At 51.8% G+C, this 24,289-nt stretch overlaps 2 protein-coding genes across 9 annotated transcripts in view; one reads left to right on the forward strand and one right to left on the reverse strand.

The window, feature by feature from the left end:
• The first annotated feature begins 417 nt into the window (after positions 1 to 417).
• On the forward strand, positions 418 to 4,573 carry LIMD2 (LIM domain containing 2). 3 transcript variants are annotated; one of them, XM_036340050.1, is made up of 5 exons: positions 418 to 436; positions 3,066 to 3,155; positions 3,347 to 3,391; positions 3,487 to 3,626; positions 3,698 to 4,573. In XM_036340050.1, exons 1-5 carry the CDS (start codon positions 434 to 436, stop codon positions 3,855 to 3,857), a joined length of 438 nt encoding a protein of 145 aa, XP_036195943.1. In that variant the 5' UTR covers positions 418 to 433; the 3' UTR covers positions 3,858 to 4,573. The 3 variants fall into 3 exon arrangements, with proteins under 3 accessions (XP_036195943.1, XP_036195944.1, XP_036195945.1); XM_036340051.1 differs by lacking the exon at positions 418 to 436 and adding an exon at positions 2,193 to 2,350; XM_036340052.1 differs by lacking the exon at positions 418 to 436 and adding an exon at positions 2,196 to 2,339.
• Positions 4,574 to 6,390: 1,817 nt separating this feature from the next.
• Positions 6,391 to 24,289, reverse strand: part of MAP3K3 (mitogen-activated protein kinase kinase kinase 3) — a 59,795-nt gene continuing 41,896 nt past the window's right edge. For 4 of the 6 annotated variants that reach the window (XM_036340022.1, XM_036340020.1, XM_036340024.1 and 1 more), the window contains 10 exons: positions 20,122 to 20,255; positions 15,421 to 15,494; positions 13,669 to 13,736; positions 13,370 to 13,462; positions 12,563 to 12,754; positions 11,872 to 12,020; positions 11,125 to 11,256; positions 10,504 to 10,633; positions 10,017 to 10,194; positions 6,391 to 8,803 (listed from right to left, as the gene is read on the reverse strand). In XM_036340022.1, the coding sequence (XP_036195915.1) occupies positions 8,575 to 8,803; positions 10,017 to 10,194; positions 10,504 to 10,633; positions 11,125 to 11,256; positions 11,872 to 12,020; positions 12,563 to 12,754; positions 13,370 to 13,462; positions 13,669 to 13,736; positions 15,421 to 15,494; positions 20,122 to 20,255 (1,379 nt within the window). In that variant the 3' untranslated portion in view covers positions 6,391 to 8,574. The remainder of the gene's footprint in view (positions 8,804 to 10,016; positions 10,195 to 10,503; positions 10,634 to 11,124; positions 11,257 to 11,871; positions 12,021 to 12,562; positions 12,755 to 13,369; positions 13,463 to 13,668; positions 13,737 to 15,420; positions 15,495 to 20,121; positions 20,256 to 24,289) is intronic. The other 2 variants (XM_036340021.1, XM_036340025.1) reach the window with 2 other exon arrangements.

Raw genomic sequence — 24,289 nt, forward strand, 5'->3', positions numbered from 1 at the left:
ACGCTTTGGGGCTGGAAAGGATAAGGTGCTGGAGACCAGCCCCCCTGAGGGTAGGACCACCAGGGGTCCAGACTAAGGACCTCACCTTTGGCAGGAAAGGAGGTGGAGGGGTTATTCTGTAACGTGACTTGCGGTGTCTCCTTACCTCTGGAACTAATACCCAAAGAGCAGGTAACCCAAGAGCCAGCCCAGCCCCTGCCCTGTCATCCTGGCTGGCAGCCAGAGTGGCCGGGCCAGCGGGTGGTTCTAACCTGGGTTTTCATGGTGCTTCTCAGCCTGCACGTGCACCAGCTGGGCACCTCCCCCCTGCCAGCCCCTCAGGGGTGAGGTGCCCTGCACTGGGTGAGGCCCTTCAAATGTCAGATTAAGGAAGTGCCCCTCCCTCTTCCTTGAAGCCGCTTTGAAGCATCGAATGCTCTCCCTTTCCTCCGAAATGGTAACATCAGTTTTAAAAAGAAAAAACTCTCTTCCTTTGGCAGTTGCAGGGGTGGAGGTGAAGGAAGGACCCCAGCCATGAGGTGGGGTGGGGAGGCCTGAGATGGAGTGTGGGAGGTCAGGTCACATTTATTTCCAACCCTCCTCTCCCCTGCCCAGCTCTTTATTTCTTCTTTAAACCTCAAGTTCCCCTTTCCTAACATCATTATCAGCTGGTTTTCTTTGTAAACTGCTTTCTTCACCTGGCTTGTCAGCTCATTCTTAAGCCAAACTGCTGACTCCTGCAGCTCCCTGCAGTCCAGCCCACAGACTGGGCCTGGGCCGGGCCGGGCCGGGCCAGGGGGCCGCGGGGTCAAGCCCGCCGGACCCTCCCCAGCGGCAGCCAGCCCTGCGCCTGATGTCCCGAGGGCTTCGCCCTTTTTAAGTCATTACGGCCCCCTTGGAGAGCCGCTGGCAGGAAACCTGGCCCGGAAGGATACGCAGAAACAGGTTTAGAAGTTTCTGCCCATCCAGGGCGTCCTCAGGCCTGCAGCTCAACCCAAACACAAGCCTCCGGAGAGGACCGGGAGGCTGCGAACAGGGAAGCGGGGCGTGGCCGCGGGCGTGGGCCAGGGAGCAGCCGGGGCCGGGCCGCCCGCGGCCTCGCCCTCCCTGCCGAGTGCGGGGCTGCGTGCGCTCCCTGACGGCGGCCGCCTGCGGACCGGCCCTGGTTAGGGCTGCGCTTCGTGAAACCGGTCCCGCCTGGTGTCAGGGCCCTGCAGCCCCAGTGCCCGCAGGACCCCGCCTCCCAGCACAGGTCTCCGCACAGCGGAGGGTCCCCTACCTCTGGGTGCCGGCTTCAGGCCTGGCCGGGGCCGGAGGCCGGGAGTGAGAGCCGGGCCAGGCCTGGCCTCCCCGCCGGCCTCCCCAGCTGTCACTGCAAACCTGCAGGCCTCGCTCCCTTGCGCGGAGGTTCGGTGCGCGGTTTGCTTGTCTGGAGGATGGAGGTCTCTTCCCCTGAAGGGGGCGTCCTGACCTCTGACAGCCTGCGGTGCCCACAAGGGCCAGGGGGGACGAACCCCGCAAAATCTGGCCACAGAAACGCCAGGTTTGAGAGGACGAGTGTTGTGGACACTAAGGGCAGTCGCTTCCCGGGCCCTCGTCTCGGGGGTCGCGGGAGGCGGTGCTGAGGGCCCTGGCGCAGCCGACCCCGTGGGGAGCGGGCGGCCGGCGATGTGAGCACCCGCCCCGCGCCCTCCCTGCACCTCGCCGCCTGCAGGCCGGGCTGGGGGACCGCGTGCCGGGCCGCCGCGGGCATCTTTCCGGCGGCCGAGCCAGCGCGGGGCGGCCCTGGCGGCAGGAGGGCTCCGTGGCCGGAGGAGGCGTGGGGGCCGCGGGGCCCCCGCCGTAAGTGGGCAGCCGGGCCGGCTCCCTCGGGGGCCACCGAGGGGAACCCAAGCCCCCAAAGGCCCAGGCGAAGGTCGGTTCGCCTTTTCCGCCGCCGGGGCCTCGCCGGAGCCCCGCGACCCCAGCGCCTCAGCCTGAACTCGCCCCCGCCCCCGCCCGGAGCGGGCCGACGGGCGCCCGGGTTCGCGAGGCCGGCGAGCGCGGGGCCCGCGGGGGGGTGCGGAGCGCAGGGCCGGGGCGGGGGGGAGACAAAGGCGGGGCCGGCGCGCGAGGGAAGACAAAGCGCAGAGGGGTCGGTGGCGGCGCTGGGCTCCGGAGGCGGCTCCGGGCGCGGCGGAGCCAATGGGCGGGCGCGAGGCGGGGGCCGGCGGGGGCGGCGCTGCGATAAGGCGGGGGCGGCGGCGGGCGCCCGGGGACCGACCACAGGCGAGTGGCGGCAGCCCGCGCCCGCGCCCGCGCCCGCGCCCATCTCGCACTTGAGGCGACACCGAGAGACCGACCCCCGCCCCGCGGCCTCGGTGGGGACCCGGTGAGACACACGGCGGGCGGGCAGCCGGAGGGTGGGGTCTGCAACGGGCTCGCGAACCGGGCGCCTCGCGGGGGCGGCCGCTCCGGGTCCCGACGCAGGGCGCTGCCGCCCGTCGCCCTGAGGCGAGCAACGGGCCTCCAGGACGAGGCTCCGGCGGGAGTGGGCCAGGTTCCCTCGCGTGGGCCCGCGGGGATCCGGGTGTGGGGTCGCGTTCACGCGGGTCTGGGGGCCGAGAAACTGGGCGCGCCGATGGCCGGCCGGGGAGCGCTGTCCAGGGGCTGGGGGCGCCGAGCTGGGGGCGCCTCGGCCCTGCTGCGGCCGAGCAGCGTCGGGCTGGGGTCAGGCCAGGGCAGCGGTTGCCGCCTCAGCCCTGCGGCCCGCCCTCCCCTGACCTCCGTCACCCCCACCCGACCCCCGGCCCGGACCGTCCCGCTCCAAGAGGCGCTCTCGGCGGCTGTGCGCAGCCCCCTCCTCAGCCGCCCTGTTCCTGCCCGGACACACGGTTCCCCTCAGGAGCCCCTGCCCCCGGGGAGCCGCGTGGGGGGCTGGCGGGAGCAGGGGGTGGGTGAGGGGCGGAAGTGGCAGACCCAGAGCAACAGGAAATGACTGAGGGAAAGTCCCAACCACAGCCCCCCGCCCCCCGGCCTGTCAACACCCCCACCCTGCGGGCTGGGGAAGGGCTGCTGGGGCCTGACCTGCCGACTTCCCCTTGCAGAACCCGGCGGGTGCCGCGTCTCCCCGGGCCTCATCGCTTCCCACCAGCATGTTCCAGGCCGCAGGAGCCGCCCCGGCCGCCCCCGCTCATGTAGGTGCCCCGCGGGGGGGAGGACGCCCCGGGCAGGTGCCTGGCCTGGGGCAGGAGGGGTGCGGAGCGGAGCTTGCCTGCCACCCTGGCCCCTCACCCCTCGAGTGCCCCCCGGGACCTGGGCTGGTGACCCCCGTGGAAGTCGGGGGCCTCTCTCCGCTGCCCCTGCCCTGACTGGCCCTCTCCCTCAGGAAGCCAAAGGCGGCGGCGGCCCCAGCACTGTCCAGCGCTCCAAGGTAGGACCGGGAGTGAGGCGCGGGGGAGGCGGGACGGGCGCCGGTCGGTCGGTCGGTCGGTCGGTCGGAGCCTGGGCTGAGTCTCCCTCCCACAGTCCTTCAGCCTGCGGGCCCAGGTGAAAGAAACCTGCGCCTCCTGCCAGAAGACCGTGTACCCCATGGAGCGGCTGGTGGCGGACAAGCTCATCTTCCACAACTCCTGCTTCTGCTGCAAGCACTGCCACTCCAAGCTGAGGTGCGCCCTTGCCCTGCCCCCGCCCGCCTCCAGCCCCGACCCGACCTGACCACACTGTTCTGCTTCTGCAGCCTGGGCAACTACGCGGCGCTGCACGGGGAGTTCTACTGCAAACCCCACTTCCAGCAGCTGTTTAAGAGCAAAGGCAACTACGATGAGGGCTTCGGCCGGAAGCAGCACAAGGAGCTCTGGGCCCACAAGGAAGTGGACCCCAGCACCAAGACAGCCTAAGGCCCTCTGACCATCCACGCCCTCTGCGCGGGCCTGGAGCAGGACAGTGGGAAGTGTGGAAAGAGATTGGACCTGGGCTCACGCGGGGAGACAGGGTGGGAAGGGGTGAGGCACTCGTGCTCCAGCAGAGGGTTATGGGGCAGGGCTCGGCTCGGGATTCCTTCATTCTCCCTCAGTGGGTGGCGACTTAGGAACCAGGGTTGGGGGTTGCTCACCACCCTGCTTCCTGCTTCTTTCACCCGATCCCACCGCACCCCCTGGCTCCCTGGGAAGCCCCCAAGCCCAGCTTCCTTATCTAGGTGCCTTTGCTCCAGCAAGGAGTCAGCATGCCCCCCTCAGGGTCCTAAGCTCCCTCACTGCCACCTGGGGCCCTGTGCGGCCCCTTTGTCTCCCCATCTACCTCTGTCCTTAGCCTGGTTCTGAGCCATGGAGACGTTGGAGGAAGGAGAGCCGGAGTGCCTCTGCTGGGCCTCGCAGAAGGTCCGCCAGGGCTCTGTGGGGGAGGGGAGGGAAATGGCAGGGCATGCCCCAGTGGGGCTTGGGACCATCGCACACCACCCGTGCATATCAAGAAGCAGAAGCTAAAGCACCTGCCAGGCTGAGAGCCACAGAGACCCGCAGGGATCTGGCGGGGGCCACACTCCCTTCTTCCTTTCTGCTGGTTCTGACTTGTGATCAACCCTGTTTTAAACATGTTTCAACAGATCCTGACTGTATTATGTGGTCTGATTGGCTGGGGGGGGGGGGGGGGGACGGGGGGACAGGGACACATTCGTCATGCAAAGGTGAAGGGGGGAGGGCAGGGTCAGCTCAGAGCCCATCTGGCCTTGATGGGGGACAGTGATGGCTATCAGAAATACCAGTCAACCTGAGAAAAAGGGTGTCCTCTTCCCAGCCAGGTCTCCATGCTGTCCAACCACTCTGGATTTATAACTGAAACTCCTGTCCTTCAGCCTTGGTGTTGGTTAAGAGCAGGGTCCTCAAACTTTTTAAACGGGGCCAGTTCACTGTCCCTCAGACTGTTGGAGGGCCGGACTATAGTTTAAAAAAAAAACTATGAACAAATTCCTATGCACACTGCACATATCTTACTTTGAAGTAAAAAAACAAAACGAGAACAAATACAATATATTTGCACGTGGCCCGCGGGCCGTAGTCTGAGGACCCCTGGTTAAGAGGGTCAGGCCATCAGTGCGTGATGGTGCCTGACTTCACTGCACTTCAATATGTCGGGGTATAAAGCAGAACCCTTTGCTGAGCCCTGGTCCAGGCCCCTTTTGTCCTGGAATCAGTAAGGGATGGAGAGAATCAGATCTCACCCTGCCTTTTCTCACCCAAGCTCCAGTGAGTGGGGCAGCCATAGTCACTGTCCCAGGTAGTCCAAACAGCTTGCCTGCCCCCTCTGAGGGACAACAAGGCAAGCTTGGGAGGACCCAAAACCACCCCCACCCCCACCCCCAATAGAGACAAGAAGTCTGGGTTGTCCCACCCCAGACCCAGCTGTCCCGATTTCTCCAAATTGCCTATGAGCCATGTAAGTAGGTAGAGCAAGAGGGCAGGCTCCTGGGGACTTGGCTGCCACTGCCCTATATACTCAAGTTCTTAAGTGGCCTCATGCCCCTAGGACAGGGTAGAGAGTGAGGCCTCTAGCTCTGGTGGCAGATGGGCCACTGTTGTGAAGTAGACTTTGCCCCCTTAAGCAGCAGAGCTAACACTCAGTAAGCAGAGTGGGTCCTCTGAGAGCCTCACTCAAGGCAGGCCCGACTTCTGCATCAGGAGCTTCAGATGGGGACAAGGATGGTCTCTCTACCCAGAACTAAGCAACAGCCTCAGATAAACCAGGGGGAGATACCAGAGAGACGGCTCCTGGAGGCACCTGATTCCGGCCTTGAAAGAACGGGACAGGGAAAACCCCTGGGCTGGAACCCAGCCACTGGTGACAATGGGGTCTGCCAGTGACATGTCGGTAAATCAGCCCACAGAACTGCCCTCAGCAGAGCCCCTGGAAGCGAGAAGGGAAGGTGCCATCTCAGCTAGCAGTGGTACCAGCCACGTCATCCCATCCCAGGACCCCCTCTTGGAGTCATTTCAAGTTCTCTACTCAGGGGCCCAAATTTGTTAACAGGCACTATGCCTGGCACTTCCCAGGGAAACACCTGCTCCCTCCACCCTGCAACCCAAAGCACCGTCACGGGACCCCTTGGGTATAAATGATCCCTTTTTATTTAAGTAATGCACGACACTGGCCTGGCTTTGCTCTGCAAGCCCTCGGTCAAGATATAGTCAAATAACTATGGCTGCAGGTTCTTCTGCACAACCCACAATTCAGACACAGACACAGAGCTGAGGTGGGTGGGAGGGGCAGGAGGGTGGCAGAGGGCAGACTCTCCCCAGCCCTGGCCTCTGTTGGGTTGGCCAAAGCTGACATACCCCACGGAATGATGAGCAAATGGCACATGGCCCTTCCCACAGCAACCTGGAGCTGCTGGGAACTGCCCTTCAGAACCTTTGGACCCAGGCCGTTCTAAGCCCATAACTTTTCATCTGGATTATTTAATAATAAATTAAAATTAAGCAATAGCTTGGTCCTGAGGATGCTGAGCCAGCATGTCCACATTTTTGGCACAAATATCAGGGTCTTGGTTGTCGGTTTTCTCTTTTGAGTGCATGGCTTGTTGGTTTGTTTGCAAATTAATTTTTAAAAACACATTCCCTGTGAGGTAAGACCCTGGGGTGGGGGGAGCGGGGCTCTGTGAGAGCCTGAACCTGGGACACAGAGTCGTCTCATCTTGTCAGCTCCGGCACTGCGCATGCTCTGTTTCCTCTTGGGAAATGGAGACAGGACAGGGGTGTGGGCCCAAGAAGAGTGGTGGAGCCATCAGGACAGGGTTGTGGAGAGGCCGAGCTGCCACTACGCAGCTTTGGTCGAGATGAGGGACTGGTCCCCACCCTGGGCAAGGGCCGAGGTGGAGGCAGGAGCATATGCTCACTGTCTTAGGGCCGGGCTGGGGGTGCCTAACAAACACGCCCGGGAGAAAAGGATGGAAATGGGCCCAGGCCCAACTGGCACCGTGCAACACATTCCTGCAAAACCTGCTTTCATTTTTCTGTCTCTCAAGGCGTCCATCACCTGTAACAGTCTAGAAGTGATATATATAAACCACCAAATATGATCTGAGATATAAATTAACAAGTACAAGGCCTCACATTACATGATGTGAAAAGGCTAAAAACAGCGATAGAAACTACATTCATAAAAGTGCATCGTCAACATACAACGAAGGCTTTGGCTTGTTCTGGTGCCCGCAGGGAAGTGGGCATGGCTGGCAATGAGCTGCCTGGCGCTAATCCTCAGCTCCCTGGAGACACCCATCCCTGGGCACTGGCTTTTTTTTTTTTTTCCTTTAATGACAACTCCCAAGGAAACTGGGTGTTGAGAGGGAGGAGCTCTAGCAATAGGCACATTTTGGAGGGGAGGGGCCGGAAGAAAGGACTAGCGCCCAGGCTGAGGTAAATAAGGCCAACTCTAAGCTGCTTGGAGATACTGGCTCCCAGACCCCTGATGCCATTCCTCCCCCAACGGAGGAGCAAGAAGGGAAAGAGGGTGAGACCTCATGGGGATGGGAAGGCTGGCCAAGGAGGAACAGAGCTGGCGGTTTTAGACATGGTTGGTGGCATCACAGGGGCTCTCCCTTCTGGTAGAAGTTGGAGAGGGCTCTGGCCTAGCAGGGTCATACTCACAGACAGCCTGATACAACCCCCCTGGCTAGCCTAAGTGGCCTGCTCAGGGCCGGGTGGTCAGCTGGATCAGAAGCTCTCAGTGTGCTGTCCATCTTCCTGTCCGCTGCAGTGGGGGAACAGATGCCAGGTGAGGAGCACAAAGGCCATTACCTTCAGCTCTTTCCAATCCAGCCCAAGGCCTGGGCCCACAGCAGGGGGACTCAGAACCCAGAGGGCACACAGTCTCCAGTTCAGAAACTGGGTACAGCATAAGAGTGACTCCAACTTGTAAAACAGACAATTGCATTGACAAAACTGCCCCTTAGTGGGGCAGTTCCACATCTCAGGCTCCTGCTTGGGAAGGCAGGGTCACAGGGCAGGTAGGACAGGTCCTCCTTCCCCGAATAAGGCAGCATAACATTGCTTCATTCATCTTTGGTAAGGAAGGGACTGGCAAAGCTGACCTGGGGCTCCAGGGGGAGTGCAGCCCAGGACTCTGCCTTCCACTGGCTGCAGGACGCTGGGCTTTACCTCAGGCTTGGGTGGGCTCAGCCAGCCCAGAGATGCCCTGGTGATCTCCAGACATGGGGAGGAGAAACAAAATAACACTCTGAATGAAAGTAACACTATTCGGACCCCGTGTCCATCTTGTGCCCCAGACCTTCTGGGCTCTGGAGCTGATTGCAGTGTCAGGACACAGCCCCAAGGGTGGAGACCATGGCACCTTGCACACTGTTCCTAGCCCCTTACCCTCCATTCTGAGCTTATGAGGTTGGAACTCTCAGGTCTGGCAGGCTGGGGGCTTCCAGTCCTTGAGGCTGCAGCCACCCCACCCTGGCTCTGAGCCCCAGTGGCAGAAGGGGCACAGACAAATGCCGGCTGGACTGTAGTTCCATGGTTCACAGCCTTGCCTGGGAGAAGCAGCAACTTTGCTGAGTCCCATAGCAGCCCCTTGCCCTGTAGCAGGGGCAGCTGGCAGCAGCGTGGCCTTGAGAGCTCAGTACACAAGCTGTGCAAAGTGGTGTGTGAGCAGCTCCTCGGCCGAAGGTCTCTGTCGGGCCTCCACAAAAATGCGCCTCAGGAAGTCCCGACCGTGCTCAGAGATGTGGGAGGGCAGCTGAGGATTGGTGGGCTGCGTGGCAATCTTGAAAATGGCGGCCATGGCTTCATACTCTGCCCAAGGTGGTTTCTCTGTCAGCATTTCTACCACAGTGCAGCCCAGGCTCCTGAAGAGAGAGAACCCCATGTCACCTCTTGGCCATCCTAGGCACCCAGCTGCCCTGCCCACTGTTGTGAAAGGAGGTGGTTTTCTCAGAATACACTGAGGCAGGATGGGCCAAGGTGAGGGTCAACACCCTATAGAGCAGCGGTCGCCAACCTTTCGGACCTCACAGACCACCAGTGGTCCGCAGAACACCGGTTGGCGATGGTGCTAAAGAGGGTCCCCAAGGCCAGAAGAGGATTCAAAAAACTATCAGCCTTATCCGCACAGCTTCATCAACCTATACCCACCTGGATACTTTTTGAGATTGGGGAAGAGAACCACTTAGTATGGACAGAAAGAGCTCCAAGATAACTATATTAGTTTCCTATTGCTGCTGTCACAAATGTGCCTGCTGTACAAATGAGCCTAACGGCATAAAAAACAATACAAACTTATTATAGTTCTGGAGGTCAGAAGTCTAAAATCAGTCTCATTGGGCTAAAGTCAAAGTCTCAGTGGAGATGGCTCCTTCTGGAAGCTCTGAGGGGAGAATTTCCTTGCTTCTTCCAGCTTCTAGAGGCTGCCTGCATTCCTTGGCTTGTGGCCCCTTTCTTGCACCACTTCAACCTCTTGCTTACACTGTCACACCTACTACCCACTCTGATCTCCTGCCTCCCTTTTATAAGGACCCTGTTGATTATGCTGGCCCACCTGGATAATCTGGGATGATCTCCCCATCTCAATATTCTTAAATTAATCACATCTGCAAAGGCCCCTCTGCCATATAAGGTAACATTAACAAGTCAAAGGTGTTAGTACATGGACATCTTCAGGGGATCATCATTCAGCCCACCACAAAAATGTTCCAAGGGGAAGAGCCTTCTAGATCCTTTCAGAGGATGGACATGAAGTTAAGGGGAGCAAATGTAAGCTGTCTGAGTAGTAGGAAAGGGAGCAGAAGCCTGCTAGTGTTTAGAGGCTGATCCAGGCCCTCAGAATGGATTCAACCTCTTTATTTTAGCAAATGTCAGAGATGTTTCCCACACCATAAGTTCCCAGCAATAACATTTGTTATTTGGAGTTAAAACATACTGCCACCTCTGTATCCTGATCTAGTTGGCAAGAGGCGGACACTCCTTCCCTCCCACCACACCAGAGCCCAAAGCTCATTTGTAAGTTGGGGCCACAAGAGCCCAGACAGGGAGGTGGGGTCCCAGCATGTTCGTAGTGCTCACCACACATCTGCTTTCCTTCCGTAGCCTTCGCCGCTGATCACCTCAGGGCTCATCCAGTAGGGTGTGCCGGTGACCGAGCGCATACCCGGGCCTGACATGCAGATGGTCTGCAGGCGCTTGCTGGCCCCAAAATCCCCCAGCTTCACATTCCCGGCAGAGTCTCGGAGGATGTTGGCTCCTAAGGCATGAAAGGGCAGAGCCTGCAACCCTGAACCCTCAGGCCTTTTTCCTCCCTCCCAGGTCACAGGGCTGCTGGGCAGGATGGAGCTACCATGAATTAGATGTGAACTGCACAGGGCAAACAAGCCTTAGTCCTACAGCACAAAATGATCACTGCCATGGCCAACATTGCTGAGCACTTTATCTGCAATATTTGTCCAAATTGCTCAACTGATCTTCACACCAATGCCCCAAGAAAGCAATTAGAGTCCTACTTTTCAGAAAGTTCGAAATGGTTAAGCGACCAGGTCTTGGGGACCCTGCTCACCCTTGATGTCCCGGTGAACGATCATGTTGCTGTGCAGGTAAGACATGCCCTCCAGGATCTGCCGGGTGTATTTTCGGGTCACACTCTCTGTCAGGGCTCCATAGGCCTTCAACTGGTCTTTCACTGAGCCCTACAGCCACAGAAGTCAGAGGGAGTCACTGCAGGAAGGTGGCAGGAGGGGGGCAAGGCTATTTCTAGCCCCCAGCACTGCAGCCAAGAAGTGATTCATCCAATCCCCACTTGCAATGTACCAGACGCTTTGCTAGGGACTGCTGGGCAGCTTGGAGAAAAGTCTGAGACAGCCCTTCCCTCAAGCAATGTACGACTCAAATCCAGAAGGGGGGTCCCACTGCTCCAGGTAAAGGCAGTACTTAGTGGACAGTGCAGCCATCCTGGAAGCCTCAGGTGAGGGTGGCCTGGGAGCATTTCTCACCCCACACCATCACTGTGGCCACAGGCAGGCCCTTCTCGACTACACATCCTGCTGTCACCTCACCTTCTCCTATGAGCCTCTGGAGTTTCAGGGGATCAGACCCATGTCAAAGGGATCCTTTCTGTAGCCCCAAACCCCAGGTCAGGTCCTCTCTTGTGTGTGCCTTACACACATCAAGGGGCACATACCCCCGGCATATACTCCATGAAGATAGTCAGAGTCTTCTCAGCGCGGTCCCGCAGACAGCCATAGTACTGCACAATGCGCTCGTGCTGCAAGTTTTTCAGCAACTGGATCTCACACTCCAGAGCACTCACCTCCTAGGGGAGAGGCCAGTGTTCACCTCAGCTCTCAGGGCCCTGGTCTGCCTGCCTGGGATCAGCTCAGCTTGCCCTAGTCAGTGTCCTCAGAGGGGTCTATCTGCCTTGGGAACTTCAGCTGGAGAAACGGGGGACTCTCTCAGCTGTCTGGCTGTTGGCCTCAATGCAGGGCAACCCTTTGAATGCTGGCACTCCAACACAGGCAATAGGAAAATAGTGGGGTGGGAGGAGTTGTGGGTGCTTGGTAACTGCTGTACTTCAGGTAACTGATGTATTTATCCACTCAGACTAGAGTGTAGGCCACACCCAAAGGTGAACTATAAAGACAGGCTCCTTCCTGGGCTGAAAGAGAACATCATGTGGTAAGGCATGTGCGACTCTTTGTGGCACTCTCATTTTGGGTTGCTTAGTACTTTGGCATCAACTCAGTTCCTCATATCGAATCCTTCCTTGGGGTGCTGGAACTTTGGACCACAGTCCCTTCACTCCATGGCCAGGGCCACAGTGGACAGCAAGGGAATGTGGGAGGAAGAATAATGGAGGAAACAACCTGTAGCTTTTAAGCAATTAGCCTGTGCAACAAAGACAGGTATTTGGTTGAGGGGAAGACAGTACCTTGCTTGTCTCAGGACTGTCTGGATCAAACTGGACCTGCTTGGAAGCAAGTTCACGTCCTGTATCCACGTCATAACACAAATAGACCCTGCCGAAGGCACCCTGGCCCAGGAGCTTCCCCCGGCGCCAATTGATGGGGGCACTAGGAGCTACAGGAGAACAGAAGGAAAGAGCTTTAGTCTGTGCACATTATTTATTGATGTCCTCCCTGATTCCCCAGAGGCTCTATATGGGACCTTTGGCTGGAGCTCCCCCATCACCTGGCACTATTGCAACTGACTGCATCATCTCCACCCCCACCTGCAGCAGGCCCAGTGCCCTGGCCAATAAGACCTTCAGGCCTGAGTCCCAAGAAGCAGAGGACTGAGTCATGGTTAAATGCTTTTCTGCATCGATCAAACACCCAATTTCCAAAGCCCCTAAATATCTTAATATGACAGGGATTAAGGAGACTGCTTTTCAGTTTAAACTAAAGACCAACGAGGGGAAGTGGCCTGTCACACAAAGGTGGAGTAAGGATTAAGGTGAAGTGGGTCTGCTGTCCCCCTGCAGGCTCTTCCAGTTTGGAGAGGATGAGCCAAAGCAACATACTGCTGAGCCAGACAACCCAGTAGACTCACTGGCTTCCCAACCTGCAGTTCATCTGAGCATCCCCTGGGCAATTTCCTTCTAGCCAGGGTCCACTCCTTACACTTGGTTGGCACATTCCTCTCCTGCACAGAGAGGGCATTCTCGCTGTCTGCACTCCGCAGGCGCCCACGGGGGTCCATATATTGCACTGCCAGACCCATGTTCTCGCCGTTTGTGCTCAGGGAACGGCTGGAGGGCACCAGGGTGAACAGGTTACCTTGATGACGTCGTATTCGGGGAAATGTTCTTCTGCCTGAAGGGGTGCAGGGGCCAGAGTAGAGTAAGTCAGACCTCTGGTCTTGAAGCTGAATGTGCAAACCAGGTCATAACACCAGCTCTGGTCCATCCTACCTGCCTTCCTGCCTAACTCATGCCAGAATGGCTTATGTCCCACACACCTTAAGAATCAGGACAAACGCAGGAATTAGGAAGCAGCCAAAGATGGTTAACGAAGCTCTGGCCAAAGGGAAGGCACAGGGCTGTTTCTCAGGCCCCACAGTACTCGCAGGCCAATCCATAGCTGAAGTCTATTTCCCTTGGCATCCTAATCCTAAATCTCAGCAGAAGCTTCATTCCGTTTGCTGCCAAAGGGCAGAAGAGGGCAGTGGAGAGCTGGTGACCCGGAGCAGGCTGCACACTCAAACAAAGAACAAAGTTCCCAGTGACGGTATCCTGAATCTACAAAAGCTGTCTCCCCCTTTTTTGTTTTTCCCTGTCTCTAAAGCCTCAAGTCTGGACACAGCTCCTCAGAAATCAAGGAAACACAGGATCTGGAGTGCCCTGGCCCATCCCTTTGCAGTGGCTTTTCCACAGCAGAGCTGTAACTATGTCCTTTCTGAGGCAGCCAGCAGGGTGGAAATGAACTCACCATCATTGTAATCCTTGTGGTGCACAGAAACATGATAGCGCCGGGGGTAGGTTCCACCTTTGACCCCTTTGTCATAGAGCTGAGTTTCCCGATCTGAGTAAGATAGAGGAATCACTGGCTTCTGGGTAGATAGTGGTGAGTAATCCATTTAAGCCCCTAGGTCATCTGAGACCTCAGATCAGTAGGCCCAAGGAAACTTAAAACACAGTTCTGGCTTCCCAACTCAGCTTTCCAAAGCAGAACGCAGGCAGCCTCACCCAGGCACCCTGCAGTGCTCACTGAGGCTCTGGGGAACTCACCTGAGAACTCCTGTCTGTTGTCTGGGAAGCTCTGGGCTCGGGACATTCGTGATTTCCGGAAGGATGGACTGGAAAAAAACAAAACAAAATCACAGAGTAGACTTTAGCATACTTCCAAAGCAGCTCACCAGGGCAAAAGGCAGGATATCCAGACTCCAGACGGACTCCCTTTTCTAACTTCCTCACACGTCATTGTATGGTAAGAAGCAGAGTACACGAAAAACAGACCTTTTCTGGGCTCAGCCTCCTACCTTCTCTTTATTAGTCTGAGACCCAAATCTGATAGAACCCTGAATGATGAGCCCCTCCAGTCTTACCGAACTCCACTCTGGCTACACAGCACTTTCCCTTCTTACCCTTTCCTCCCTCCCACCTTAGTAACGGAGGAGTTGAAAAAAAACAAACCCTTGCCTAGGGCAGTAATAAAAATAGCAACACCACCAAGCATCTTCCTTTCAGACTCAACACCACTATCCCATTTTGGAGTTGAGGAAACTGAGGAACAGAGAGGTTAAGGGACTTATCCAAAGCTACCTGACTAGTATTTGGTGGAGCTGGGGTCCATCTGGCCCTAGATCCTATGAAGGGAAGACGGAAATCCTATGCTCAAGTTAGGCCAGGCATCAAACAAAGAAGTCCAGGTCATTGGGTTTCACTCCCAAGGAGAAGAAAAAACAAGAACAAGGGAGCGATGGAGGAAAAACCCAAGAATCAAGTGAGTAAATTTAGCTGTCTTTCCCAGAATCCATCTGAATCGTCCTTTCCCTTACAACGACTAGACTCAGACCTTCTTTAGTCCTGTCCTGCTGCCCCATCCCTACATCCCAGTTTGGCCACAAAGTTTAGCAGATAGTCCAAAGCCAGAGCTGGTCCCTATCCTGGCAGAGCCCTCAGTTTGTAGTAGCAAGCCTGAAACAAAGCTATAAATCAGATATCAATAACTATAACTGTATGTATTCTATATCTAGAGGGAAGACAGCGCTCACCAGTGCTCAGATCTGTTAAGAAAGACATAGTACCAATTTGGCCGTGGTCACAAGGACAGTACCCACAGGAACAATTTAATCAGTGACACAAAGAAAAAAAAAAATTACAAACCTGCCCCATAGCCTCTGACCACAGCTCTGAGCCCAGTCAGATGTGATCAAACGTTCTCTTGGTCACAACAAAGTCAAGGTGAGAGGCTGGCTGGATCAGTGCCAAAGCCAACTCCAAACAAACCCCTGCTGATGGGCAAAACAGCTCCACAGAACCATTTGGCATGTAAAGGACAGCACTTGTCCCCTCCCAAAGTGCAAGAACAAGATTACACACCAACTAGGCAGTTATGTAAGCTAGGCAGTCTGGATATTTTATTTTTTATATCCTAGTTTATTATTCCACCAGAAACACTTAAAAAAAGAACCCGTAGATGATAATTCAATTTTGTCCCCAAAACATTGAAGGTCCACTGCTTCTCAGTCCAGATCACAAATGAGGCCAAGAGTACTAGAGCAGCATGTATTATGTAGAGACAATAAAGCAAGCATTTAATACATGTGAGCTGCTATTCTGAGCTATTATATTCATCTAATTATATAAACATAACATTCTCATGGTGTTTGGAAAATTAAGGAGGTTCTTTCCCAGAAGCACATTTTTACCATGGGCATGTAAGACCAGTGTCTAGATTGGAGACACACATACTAGCTACCTCTATTTCCTCAGCCCATCAGTTCCAAAATGCCTAGGTACTAACCCCACAACCCATACCTGTCTGCTGACCTGTCCAAGGATTGGCAGCTTCCCGACAAGGAATTTTCAGCACTGTCCAGGGGATCCAGCATCTGCAAGGCAAGTCATACAATAAAACCCCAGCCCTAGCTCAAATCCCTGAATCTAGGTGAATGGGGGATTTAAGGCCTAGCCAGGGCTAGCAAATGATCCTTTCTGTCAAAATATGAAAGTAACCTTTCTCTGCCTGTGCAGTGAGAAGAATGATTAGGAAGGTACCATTCTCCCCCAAAGTTTGAACGGCAAGTTCCAGGAGGGAGAAAAATGCCTGGCTGGCATCCCAAGGAGTTCTGCAAGGAAAGCAAAGCTGATGTTGCTTCTCTTGTTGGCATTTTCTTGGCTCATGACTACTAGAGCCTGGCGCTGGAGATGGTACTACCCTGCAAAAGCTTCCAGTGCATTTGGGTGGGACCATAATGCTTCTGTTTACACTCCATAATCTATAATTTACAAAGACAAGTATTGCTCTCACTTCACAAATAAGCCACTGCAGGTCTAGAAAGTTGAGGAGAATGGTCTAAAGTTATGAAACCAGTTAGAAGGCAGCTAAGACAGATAAAAAATTTCCCAGTTTCTGGTTCTTGTTTAGGAACAATAGGTAGCTATATAAGTTAAAATGTTTCTCTGGTCCTTAGTCAAATGCAGTAACAAAAAGCCTTTAGATTAGCTTTGTCTCCAACTAATCTTCCCTTCATTTTGTCCATGGGGGAAGTGGTTATCTACTAGCAAGAGTATTTACTATCTGGATCCAAAGTTAAACATGACATAGGAAAGCAGAACACTGGAATTATGAAAATTCACTAATAACTTTCATAAAATTAGTTTCCAACTCAAATGATCTCTTACCATTTAATACTATGGTCCATCTCACTCATAATTTCAAACACATTAGGTCATATTGTCATATATGACATATTTTTAAAAACTACCAATCAAAACAAATTAATGGCAAAGTAAAACTGCAAATCTTGCTAAGAATGTAGGATTTTTCCAAAGTGGATAAAACCAATATGGAAAGAACTGCTTGTAATTCATCAAATGCATATTTGACACAGTAGGAGCAGTTAATAGAAGGAGAGAGAAATGGGCAAGTGTAACAACATGACAAATTATCAAGAAGGAGCAGGAATACCAAAGGTTCAAGAAAGGCCTTTGGAAAAGCCACTGAATCCTGTGAAGGTGTCTGTAAAATAGGACCCTCTTTATGACAGTGCTGCAGAAATCAAAGGGGAAGTGAGGAAAATTACGTTGCACTAGCAAAATTTTTGTTACAAAAATTAACCACCACCCCCCCCAAAAAATCAACATGAATCATGCTTCTTAGAATTTCATTGTAAAAATTAGCAAGTAGATGCAACTATTACTTAAATCTGATTAAATCAAAAACAAAATAAACTTAATTTAGTTTCACTTTTTAAGAAAGTCTCAATTGAATATTCTTTCACTATACACTATGCTGTTTTGGTCTCTAAGTTCATTTATCTTGAACAGCTCAATTACCAGCAGCAATTCTCTTTAGCTAAAGAGGTGGGGCACTGGAGAATGACCTAGGCATTCCCTAGCCACCACCTCCCTTGGCCTCTTTCCAGAAGTCCTCACTGGGAGTCTAATACTCCTATGCCTTGGAGGACCAGCCAGGTAAAAGAAAGCAGTAAAATATGAGGGTACAGGAACATGGGGAGGGATATAGAACAAAAGCAACCGAACCTATTTGCAATCTCCAAGACTTTACACCTAAGTCACCCCTAGAGCGGCTGATGTTCAGATGTGTTCTGGTTAGAGAAAACAGGAAGGATGGTCAGTAAAATACCCAAGAAGGGAATATGCAGCTAAAAGCACTCCAGGTCACTGTTCTAAACATAAATTTATCTGAAGGCAGAAATATAGAAAAGAAGCAGTGTAAAGAGCCTCTCATAGCTTACATAGTCCAAATAATGTTGTACAGAGATTAGCTATTAAAGGGAAAAGAAAAGTTATAAGAATCAGTTTTAGGAGAAAGAAAAGTTACAAGGAGCAGTTTTTGTAAAATCCCCCATGTGATGTTGCTGGCCCTTTTGTTGGATGGCTTACCCTTAAGAAATTTCCCCTTCCCAGACCAAAACCCCAAAATTTATGAGTGGATCTTTTTGCGATCAAAGCAAGGTCACTGAAGACTTCAGAATGAGGCCTAGCTGATGTGGTTCAGTGGTTGAGTGCTGAACTATGAACCAAGAGGTCACCAGTTCGATTCCTGGTCAGGGCACATGCCCAGGTTACGACTTGATCCCCAGTATGTTTCTCTCTCATCGATGTCTCTCTCTCTCTCTCTCTCTCTCTCTCTCTCTCTCTCTCTCTCTCTCTCTCTCTCTCCCTTCTTCTCTTTCAAAAAAAAAAAAAAAATTAAAAAAAAAGACTTCAAAATGAGGCCAGAATTCTCACTCTTGCTGAGTTCACTAAACCAAAATGCCATTTTCATCAAGTGAGCCACTAGTTAAAACACTAGCCATTTTTTTAAATCAACATGCTGTGAGATTCATTCAAATTGTTGCATATATCAGTGTTCCTTTTTAAAAACCCCTGTCTAGCCCTAGCCGGTTTGGCTCAGTGAATAGAGCCTTGGCCTGTGGACCAAAGGGTCCCGGGTTCAATCCCGGTCAAGGGCACATACCTTGGTTGCAGGCTCCTCAGGCCCTGGCCCTGGTTGGAGGCAACCAATCGATGTGTTTCTCTCACATAGTTATTTCTCTCTGTCTTTCCCGCTCTTCCACTCTCTCTAAAAATAATCAATGGAAAAATATCCTCCGGTGAGGATTAACAAAAAAAATAAATAAATAAATAAAATAAAATTTGAGAATCAGAAACATTCTCATTAAAAATAAATAAATAAATAAATAAAATAAAAATCTCTGTCTAATATTCTGTTGAATGACTATAATACAATTTGTTTATCTATTCTCTCTTTGATGAACATTTAGGTTGTTTCAAGTTTTTGACACTTAATGAATAAAGCTCTTATACTAGTAAATATCCATGTAGAAGTCTTGGAGAGAAAAAAAGCTAGCCATTAAAATGGATTATCCCTTGTGGTGGACCCACCATAAAGTGGTCCTTCTTCCATGAATCACAGCCTTGTATAATCCCATCTCCCTGAGCCTGGTAGAACTTAGAACTTGCTTCTAGTCAATAGACTACGGCAAAGAGGATGGGATATTGGGATATTCATTTCTATGATTATGTTACATTTTGTAAGACTCCATCTTTGCAGACTGGAGCAAGAGATTCTTTCACTGGCCTTGAAAAAGCTGCCATATTGTGAGAGGGCCACATGGCAAGGAACTGTAGGTAGCTTCTAGAAGCTTAGAGTGGCCACTGGCCAAAAGCCAGTAAGAACTATGATCAGAAGGAACCAAATTCTGCCAACTATGTGAGCTTGGGAACCCCAAGCTCCAGAAAGAAATGTAGCCTGGCAAACACTTGATTGCAGCCTTGTGTGAGCCTGAGCATAGGACCCAGCTAAGTCATAACTGGATTCTTAACCCAAGGAAACTATAAAATACTAGAGGCCCGGTGCACAAAATTTGTGGACCCCGGGGGGGGGGTGTCCCCCATCCCAGCCTGCGCCCTCTCATAGTCTAGGAGCCCTTGGGTGATGTCTGACTGATGGCTTAGTTCCTGCTCCCTGTGGGGAGTGGGCCTAAGCCGTCAGTCAGACATCCTTAGTGCTGCCGTGGAGGTGGGAGAGGATCACACCACCACCGCTGTGCTCGCCCGCAGTGAGCTTGGCTTCTGGGAGCACACTGACTACCAGGAGGCAGCTCCTGTGTTGAGCATCTACCCACTGATGGTCAGTGCATATCAAAGCGACCAGTCATTCCGCCATTCGGTCGATTTGCATATTAGCCTTTTATTATATAGGATATATATGTGCTGTTATAATCCACTAAGTTTGTAGCAATTTGTTATGTAATAATAGAAAATGAATATAGCTGCTTACCATCATAAAAGTTCAAGTAACTAATCCTGCAGTGTAATCTGGATATGGCATACTTCCTACCTTTGAAAAAAATTTTTGTTGTTGTTAAATCTTCATCTAAGGATATTGCTTTTCAGAGAGTGGAAGAGAGAAAGAGTGAGAGAGAGAAAGAGGGAGAGAGAGGAAAAGGGAGGGAGAGGGAGAGAGGGAGAGGGAGAGAGAGAGAGATTCCATGCCTTTGACCCGGAATCAAACCCATGATCTTTCCCGTGAGCAGGCTTAGGCTCTAACCAAATAGCAACACTGGCCAGGGCTATAACCTACCTTTTATCAAAAAAACAGCAAAACTAAAATACAGCTGATGAAAAACAAAATCTGTGTCTTAGATTTGGTCAAATGTTAAACTGTGGAAATGACAGGTAGTTATAAGGAATATACAAATAGCAGAGTGTTATTTTGCAAGGACATCAGTGAGAGAACTATAGAAGAGAAGAACTTTATCAAATGCATATTCAGCACCCAAGAAGGCTAGGTAGTTTAGGTCCCATTTTTGGCACAAATTGGTATTTTGCCCCTAGAAAGGCATAATCCACATTTGGGCAGGACTGGTTTATAGAAGAGCTATTGGATGGGGCTCGAGTCCCTTAGTTCTGCACCATGCCCACTGAGAATGCCCCAATTTAACCTTGGTCTGACACACTCAAAGGCGCACCCCAGCCTGTACTCACACATTGCTCGTTGGTCTCTGGAATGAACTCCCCCTCACTGTTGATGCTGGTGTAGGATCCCTGCCGGGCAATGCGCTGCTGCCTTTCAGGCACATAGCCAGGGGGAGGTGAGCTTCGTCCAGGGTTCTGGGAGCCTAGATCACAGAAACAAGACCTTTGAGTACAGCCCGGATGTACAGCCTGAGAGGAGCAGACATCCAGCCAGCTCAGACCAAGTCTCTTACAGATGCTAGTGGAGGGCTCGTCACAGCTCTTTGAACATCCTAGAAGAGAGTGCTAAAGCTCAAGTAAACTTCTTGAGCCAGATGGCTCCTCCCCCTAATCCAAAAACCCCAGAAAAGGAGGGAAAATACTTACAGAAAAGTCAAAGAGTGGTGGGGAGGGATGCTTTTTGAAAGACAGTCTCTAAGGAGTTTAAACTATTATTTTCAATGTCCTTCAAGAAACACTCCTTCATTCTTCCACATGAAACCAGTCATTAAGAATATATGGCTGATCCAGGTGTAGAGAAGATAATTTAATGAATTGGCCATCTAGAACACTTCCAATTTCTTGTTGGGCAATCAACCCAGCCTCTTTAAGAACCATGACAATTAGGTTTCTCAGGTGGGAAGGCTAACCTGGGGGTGTCAGTAACCTAGCTTTCTCACCTGTCTCCACAGCACAGACCAGACACAAAACTGCTCTGAAAACAGACAAAGATATTTGCTGGATTTCCAGTCTCAAAGCTCACTCACGGTAAGAAGCTACCAATTCTGAGGTACCTGAGCCATGCCTTCCAAATGATCTCAAATAACTCATGGAGGAAAGAGTCTGTTCAAATTTTCCAAGCCCTGACACCCTGAGCCTCTAAGCAAATACTGACACTACTCTGAGTATAAACTCATGGATATTGTCCCATAACAGAGCAATGAAATTAGCCAAGACATTTTTTCTTTTCTTTTTTTACACTGTTACCTCTTGTTTAACCCTTACAATACCCCTGCAGTGGAAGTGCATTATCACCCACACTCACCAGAAGGGGAAGCCCCAGCCCAGTCACAGAGTGATTTAATGGTGGGGCTGCAGCTAGAAGATAGACTTTGTGATTTCTAGTGCAGATCGACCAAGGCAATTCTGAGAAAGTAATTTATTTCTAAAAGGTAGGCATGCTGCTCAATACAGCGGCCAAAGGCAACACTTCTCCCATGGGGACAATAAGCTCCCCAGGAACAATCCAAACAGAGGACAGGGATCTGCACCCATGAGGAAATGTGACAGCCTTTCTGCCAGGAGCTAATATGGGGAAACATAGTGCCATGTTTCATGCAGCTCAAATTCAGAGCTGTTCTGTTTATGGTCACTTGTATGTCAAAGGCCAGGGGTGCAAGATGCCATTTGGCCATCTTAAAGATGGAGGTAAGGGAAATCTGGACCAAAAATAAGAAATCTACTCCACTTTTCAGAAGCCCAAATGTCAAAGACCTACATAGCTGGCCCTTTCCCTTGGCACCATAGCACAGAATTCTAGTGCAACCATGAAAAAAGGATGGTTTGGTTTTTTTATACCCCCAAACATGGAGCACTGTTTAATACTTGGCTTACAAACATTAGCCTAGTGCCCGCTTCACACTTCTGGCTTTGGATAACATTTTAGTAGCCCATTCTATGGACAGTCAACCCATATGTTGGCAACATTTGTCAGCAGCAGAAGCAACCCAGAGCAAGGTATAGTGAGAAAAGCCTAAACTTGGGAATCAGATAACAGGGGTTCAAATCAGGCTTTGCCACTTAGCTAAATAATTTAAACTCTTACCAAAATTTCCTCACTTGAAAAACTATGTACCTCATAAACTTTTTTTTCGAAGTTATAAATGTGGTGGACACAGGTAAATTGATATGGTAGGAACCCAGTAGAATTCCATTCGTTTCCTTCACACTCTGTGGCAGATATAATGTACTAGAGCAGTGGTCGGCAAACTCATTAGTCAACAGAGCCAAATATCAACAGTACAACGATTGAAATTTCTTTTGAGAGCCAAATTTTTAAAACTTAAACTATATAGGTAGGTTATTAACTTAATTAGGGTACTCCTAAACTGGCCTTTGCTAAAAACATCCTCAATCTGATTGAGGTACGTTCTTTGAGGTTGACCCCTTCCAACTCTCCTATCCACACTCGTCTTGTATACTTGTTTTGTCTATCTCCTTTCCGAAAACCGACTTCTGCGCGTGGGCCACGAAATTTCAATCGCACTGTGCACGTGGTATTTTGTGGAAGAGCCACATTCAAGGGACCAAAGAGCCTCATGTGGCTCGCAAGCCGTGGTTGCCGACCACTGTACTAGAGGCCCGGTGCACAAAATTTGTGCACTGTGTGTGTGTGTGTGTGTGTGTGTGTGTGTGTGTGTGTGTCCCTCAGCTTGGCCTGTGCCCTCTTGCAACCCAGAAGCCCTTAGGGGATGTCCGACTGACGGCTTAGTCGGGAGCGGGCCTAAGCCGTCAGTCAGACATCCTTAGTGCTGCTGCAGAGGCGCGGGAGAGGCTCCTGCCACCGCTGCTGTGCTCGCAAGCTGTGAGTCTTGCTCAGGCTTCTGGCTGAGTGGCACTCCCCCTGTGGGAGCTCACTGACCACCAGGGGGAAGCTCCTGCGTTGAGCGTCTTCCCCCTGGTGGTCAGTGCACGTCATAGCGACTGGTCGTTTGCTGTTCAGTCAATTTGCATATTAGCCTTTTATTATATAGGATATTATATAGGATTAGGCTCAGGATCAACTCCACCCTTCTAGCAGGCCTTCCTGTGCTTCAAAGTTAATCACCTAAAAGCTATTATTTCTAAGACCCCCTGTAGGTTCAGCCACTCAGATGTACTTGTGTGAGATTTAGATGGCTTCCTGCTGTTCTTGCTATTTCTGGGAACCACACACGGAAGCCTTGGTTTTCCTGCTGCAGCATTAGAAGAGGCCACACACTTGGTCTCCAGTTGTACAGGTGCAGGCATCCCCATGTAATTGGTGTGGACCAGAGAAGAGATGCACTGTACTTCTGGATCTGGTGGCTTCCTGATTATAGAAGAGGGAGGAGCTCTGTGGTTTGTCTGTTTCTCACTCTCCCAATGCTCTGATAAGTCAGAAGTGCACTAAATCTCTTCTTGCTGAAACTAGTTAGATTTCTGTTCTGTGCAACTGAATTCTAGCCAATAAAATCTGAAGTGTCCTAGAACAAAATGTCTATTGTAAGGGACTGATTAGAGAGAAAGAAAAACTCTTATTTACTGAGGAGAGCGCAGACATTGGTTCAAACTATCCCAGACAAGATGAACTGCCTTCAATCTATGACCTAGAGTGTCTAGGGTGAGACCTCCCTGGGATAAAATACCCATGGCCCCTGACACCCATTCTCTCCATCAGCTGCTAGTAAACTCTTTCCTGGTTTTACAGGTGGGATAGGACTAGCTTACATGAAGCCAGCACTACAGACCCAGGAGGGGTTGGGGGAAAATAGCAAAGGTTTTCTGAGCTTTTATTTCCAGCCAGAGACTTTCACTTTTTCCAATACACATTGCTGCCTGCAGAGAGCCAGCCTTGTTATCTGATGGGCAATGGGCCAGAGGCTATTGTGTACAGGCCACAGCTTGTGGCAGGAAAGGGAAGTCTCCCCAAACCAATGGCTATCAGAGGAAGCCAATGGAAAAACCAGGAGTTGGCAGAACTGCTCTAGAGCATTTTCAGTTTTGTTTTTATCTTCCATTTCAGAAACTGGGGGCCAATGAGATGCACAACAGGACTCAAGAACAAGTGAGACAGGGACTTGAACAGGACAGGATCCTGAGCTAAGAGAGCTCTAAGATTCATCGATGCTCACACATTTACCAGCAGGGACAGCAGTGAGCCAAATAGTACAAATCATAGTGTTATGTGAGACACAGGTCATTCTAGGTCTCAGAAGGCAAGCACTGCAGGAATGGTAGGTTCTCTGAGACACCCTTCTCTGGCTCTAGTCTCATCAGGCCATTTGTACCAAGAGGTCCCATTCTAATACCAGCTTAAGCAAAAGATCAGAGTAGTAGTCCTGTGTTCAGAGTGCCCCACCATTTCCCATGAGGGAGGAAGCCAGGGGGTTAAGCTGCCAGCAGTCCGAATTCCTCCCAGGGCACACTAGCTCTCTGCTAGACTCCTTAACCCAGAACA

The sequence above is a fragment of the Myotis myotis genome, unplaced genomic scaffold (assembly GCF_014108235.1).
Source record: "Myotis myotis isolate mMyoMyo1 unplaced genomic scaffold, mMyoMyo1.p scaffold_m19_p_17, whole genome shotgun sequence".
Taxonomy (NCBI): Eukaryota; Metazoa; Chordata; class Mammalia; order Chiroptera; family Vespertilionidae; genus Myotis; species Myotis myotis.